This window comes from Taudactylus pleione, unplaced genomic scaffold (assembly GCF_031769625.1).
Source record: "Taudactylus pleione unplaced genomic scaffold, aTauple2 ptg000032l, whole genome shotgun sequence".
NCBI lineage: Eukaryota > Metazoa > Chordata > Amphibia > Anura > Myobatrachidae > Taudactylus > Taudactylus pleione.
This window is the reverse complement of record NW_028284434.1, coordinates 13,760,714-13,765,508: the sequence shown is the minus strand read 5'-3', so window position 1 is coordinate 13,765,508 and position 4,795 is coordinate 13,760,714. Positions and strand designations below refer to the sequence as shown.

The following is a 4,795-nucleotide window of genomic DNA, read 5'->3' as shown; positions in this document are numbered from 1 at the left end:
GGAACTGACCGAGTGTTACCGTGTATCAGATAACGTGATAAACCTACAAGCCCCAACTGTTGAATCGTGCAACTGAACCTTTAGTACATTCCAGCCTTTAAACCTCTAAGATTCACCTGCCTAGAACCTCTAAGACAAAATCTGCCTATACCTCCTAAAACCATAAGGTGTCGCTAATTAGCGCTGTGTTTTAAATATACCATTAATAAGACTCTAAGACAGTGGAATAGCGGTCCAACGCGCTAAAGATTATTATTCAGGTAAAAGTACAGATGTTACCACGCTATGATCTAACAATGAGCGCAAACTAAACTGTACAAACATTAGATCATAAGGTACAGTCAATACATACGCGTGCGCTCTGGGACCAGTAGCCGGCATCAGTAATGAAACCTTCGTTGAAACAGCATAACAGGACCACCGCAGACTGGCATCTCGTTTCAGAGCACTCACATATATACCCATACTGGGATAAGCAATACAATAGAATACGTTGGCAGGTTCTCATTGGTTCCTCTTCTTGCTTCTTCCATTACGGTACAATTCATAGGTCAGTGCAAAGACTCAACCAGCCTCTAACAGCCTGATTGTGTCCACTTTCCCGCTGCATAATAAATCTAGTCTAAACTATGGCATACAACATTTCAAGGAGTTATTCTCTCTATCATTCATATTTCATAGCCGCATGTTCTGATCTCCTCACCGATGCCACCGGAACGCTGTGGGAAAAGAGTAGATCAGTACGGCACCAATCACGGCCCATTTGCCATTTACTAAACCATAGTTACAGAAAACATTCATTTCTACATATGCTGACATTGCGATTAAACCAAATAATAATCATTCCTTTCATGCTGCGGGACCATTGCTTTTAAATGTGTATGCAGGGAGAAATGACATTAAATTGTGTTGTGCATTTGAGGGTCTGTGGGGCACTTAGCGACCAGCACTAAGTTGGAAAGGCTTCTGTGTATGTGTGTGAGCATGCCAGTATGGGTTTGGGAAAGATCACTAAAAAGCTGGCTGTGCGTCTAAATAGCTATTTTGCGTTGTCCTATGTTAAACATGAAGTGCAGGGAAAACACCACTAATTTGCTACTTTTTGCTGCATCGCATATGTGTTAATGTGAATGTAGGGGAAAACACCACTACTTTGCTACTGCTCAAATATAAGGCTGTGAATGATTTTAATGTGTTGGAAAGTTATTTTATGTCTGCTAAATACCATCGGTAGGTGTTTGGGGAAGATTGTGAAAAAGCTGTTCATGCTACTTTTTAGCAACTTTGCGTTGTGAGTAGCAAAATTGCTACTTTTAGCAATTTTGCACTGTGGATTGTGTACTATGGATTTTTGACAAAATGGCGCTTGTGTAAGCTTTCTTTTCTAAAATGGAGTCTTACTGCCATTCACAAGATGGTGTCTTGAGGCCAGTCGCAAAATGGCGTCGTCGCAATTAAATTTTAAACTGAACTTGTCTCAGCCAATTATTCAGCTACGACACATGAGACAGTATAAAAATTAACAAACTAGTGCCAGCTGTGTATACAAATTGAGGGTTCAGTCCTTGTTTTTTAATTTTGGCTGTTTATTGTTTTACCATAGCTTGGAATTCTGAAATGAGAGGGGGTAGGGGGAAAACAATTAGTTAAATACCTCTAAACATGCATTTTTGCCTATTTGTGCTAAAATTTATATTCTAAATAAAATAGATTTTTTTGATAATTATGCCTGTATTAATTATTTTTTTAAAAGTTGGATTATGCTCTAAATCTGAAACACTTTTTACACTAAGATTGTACTTACAAGATGAAACATAAGAGCAGATGTATACTCAAAACAACAGAAAGAAATATAACAGTAAAACCTGTTCAGCAGAAGGATTTCTATACCCTAGCACCAGAGGACAGTTTAAAGCACAGATACTTGAGAAAAACAATTATAATTAGCATAGCATTATAGCTATAATAAACATCTGTTCTTCTATTTTATAAGACTTAAATTGGAACTTTATAGTGTACATGTGCAAAGCAATTGTGACTACAAAATTGATTTGTCTGACCCCTTTACTTTTTGAGTATATTGAAAACTCATTGCTAAGCAGCATATTTATACTATATGCATACAAGACATAAGCATATCTATAATGGGTGTAGGGATTGTGGTGCACATGGGCCCCTGGTTCACCCTGCTCCCAAGATGGGGGTCCGATTGGGCTGAAACAGATGCCATTTTCCCTGCAATTTTTCATAGATATTTGTGAAGAAAGGAAATTTCATGCATGCTTAGAACATAGTAAAGACTTTGCCAAAGTCATTACTATCTTCTGCCCATGCATAATTTTTCTGGAGGAGAGTACCCACATAAAGATTAGCAATTGTTGAATTACCATTGTTAAAAGAGCTCCTATGGGCCTTATTAAAGAAGAATCAAGAAATCAATTTAGAATATTAAGATTACCATCTATTCCAATCTTGCCATCTCCATTAAAGTCACCGTCCTTCATGAACATTTTGGTTTCCTGCGCAGTCAATTTTCTAGCTTTATCGGAAAAGATCTGCAGGAACCCTCTAATGGTAAAAAGAAGGAGGTATGAGCTATCATGTTTCTAAGTTGTCAGATATCTAGTATGTCTGTATGCCTGATATTGCAGTGTTGTATGGATTCTGGTTAGGCAAAAGTGTGATGCATTTAAAAAATTAGATTTCCTATTTACTGTACATTTTATTTTGCAGTCTGCAAATAACATTTTCAGGTATTCTAGACTAGACTTTAAGTGTTCTGTTTACAGGCCAACTGGTGTAATCATTAGAGATGGATTTATTTTTAGATAAATTGCAATTCAAATTAATATCCTTACCCAACTGTCTCTTCCATAATGGATCCACTGAGGTCTCTATCAAGCATTTCAAAAACCCTTCTGGCATGATCAGGAGACTTGCCACTAAGACCAACTGACTTAAAGAACTCCTTGTACTCAAATGAGTCTTCTTCTGATAAAAAAGAAAGTTTTATTCCACATACAGTAAGCATCTTCACAACCAACCCTTTAATACCATCTGAAATAAACTGTGATTGTATTTTCTGGATACTTTCTAGGTGCTGTATTATGTTTATATGAAAATTATAAATATAATGTAAGTCTGATTTAAAATGACATAATGCCTCCAATGCCAAATGAAGCAGTTTTTTTAGGCAATGTTTACCATTAAAAATAAAAATAAAATCTAAAGTTTTTTCAATTAGTGTGATATCTATCACTGTAACTTAGTAAAATAAAACTATGAAATATAAAATTATTTAGATTATCTTTCTAGTGTACTATAAGTAAACATTAAGCACAGAGATAATACAACCATTCCATTTATGCATATTTTATTTTAATCAATCATCGTTTATCAAAAATAAATAGTGTATTACATAAAAATATATTGCAATTAAATTAAAGCTACCTTTACTACTATAATGTTAGCAATATGCATCACTTTTTGGTTGTGTTTTAGAAGAAGCTGAAGTCTGTAACTTACTTTCTATACTCTGCAGGGCAGCTGCAATGTCCTTAGTGGACAGAATTTCAGTGATAGACATTTTGTGCTGTAAATGAAAAGAAAATCTAGAATTTGTACTTTGCAATAGAAAAGTAACATGGGTCCCCAAGCACTGGTAAATTGGTAGACAGGCAATAGGTCGACAGATATAAAGGGTCAACATGGTGAAAAGGACAACACACAAGAGGTCGACATTGATGAAGTTCAACAGGTACAAAATACCTGTTGAACTTCATCAATGTCGACCTCTTGTGTGAATATTAGGGTTACAAAAAAAATTTAAACAACTTTTGAGTCAACCAATAGGGGCAAAAGGTCGACACAAAAAATGGTTGACTCAAAAGTTGTTTAAATTTTTTTTGTAACCCTAATATTCACAAAGATTTCTAACCCTAATTGCACAAAATGTCAGATGATAGACCATCAACTTGCCAAGGTTCACTGCTATTGCAGTGTTTGAGGTATCATCAATACAATGGTATAACTGACCCACATTAATTGTGTATCCAACCGATTCCACATGGCACACAAAATGTCAAATTTGTTTAAAAAAAAGTGGGAGGGCGAGATGGTCAGAAGTCAAGTAAATTGCCCCATGGATCTGGGCAAATTTAGCTAGATTGTTGGCTAAAACAGCAGCCAATCACAATGTTCATAGTTCCTGTAAACAAAATTGAGCCCTTTTTTAATCAAGCTGAAAGCTATACGCTTTGGATGTTCAGGTGTATCAGTGCTAGATGATGAGAAAAATGCACAGAAAATTTATGAATTTGAGCTGCAGGCAGCATCTGATGACTGACTTGAATCAAATGGTTAAAAGATTCCTGTCAAATGATTTATAGGAAAACTGTGCAGATTGAGCTGATCATGCACTATCAAGGGAAAGTAGCAAAACTGGATAGTTAAAATGTATTAGATGTGATTGCTACAAATTATGTCTGTTTTAATGCTGGAGACAGAAATTAATTGGAAACAGAAAAGGTTGAAACAAGTTTGCAAAAACTAAATTGGGAGCTGATATTTTACAACCTGACTTTTGTAATAGAGGAAGTAGTGATTATCAGTAGACAAAGAGGATCAAACATGGCTTACTGTACAAATGTTTTTGAATCTGCACTGTATTATGAGCCACTGGCATTAATTAGATCACTTGATTTAGAACAGAGCATGCTAAATTAGATGCAAATGTTGTGAGTTTGTCAACAGACCACAGCCAAAATTGATGTAAAAAGATATGGTATACAATCGG

General features: G+C 35.7%; 1 protein-coding gene across 1 annotated transcript; it reads right to left on the bottom strand.

The window, feature by feature from the left end:
• Positions 1–1,586: 1,586 nt before the first annotated feature.
• LOC148538969 (parvalbumin beta-like) lies at positions 1,587–3,586 on the bottom strand. The gene is made up of 4 exons (XM_088452100.1): positions 3,526–3,586; positions 2,859–2,991; positions 2,459–2,568; positions 1,587–1,612 (listed from the first exon to the last, which is right to left on the bottom strand). Exons 1-4 carry the CDS (start codon positions 3,584–3,586, stop codon positions 1,587–1,589), a joined length of 330 nt encoding a protein of 109 aa, XP_088308226.1.
• Between the last annotated feature and the right edge of the window lie 1,209 nt (positions 3,587–4,795).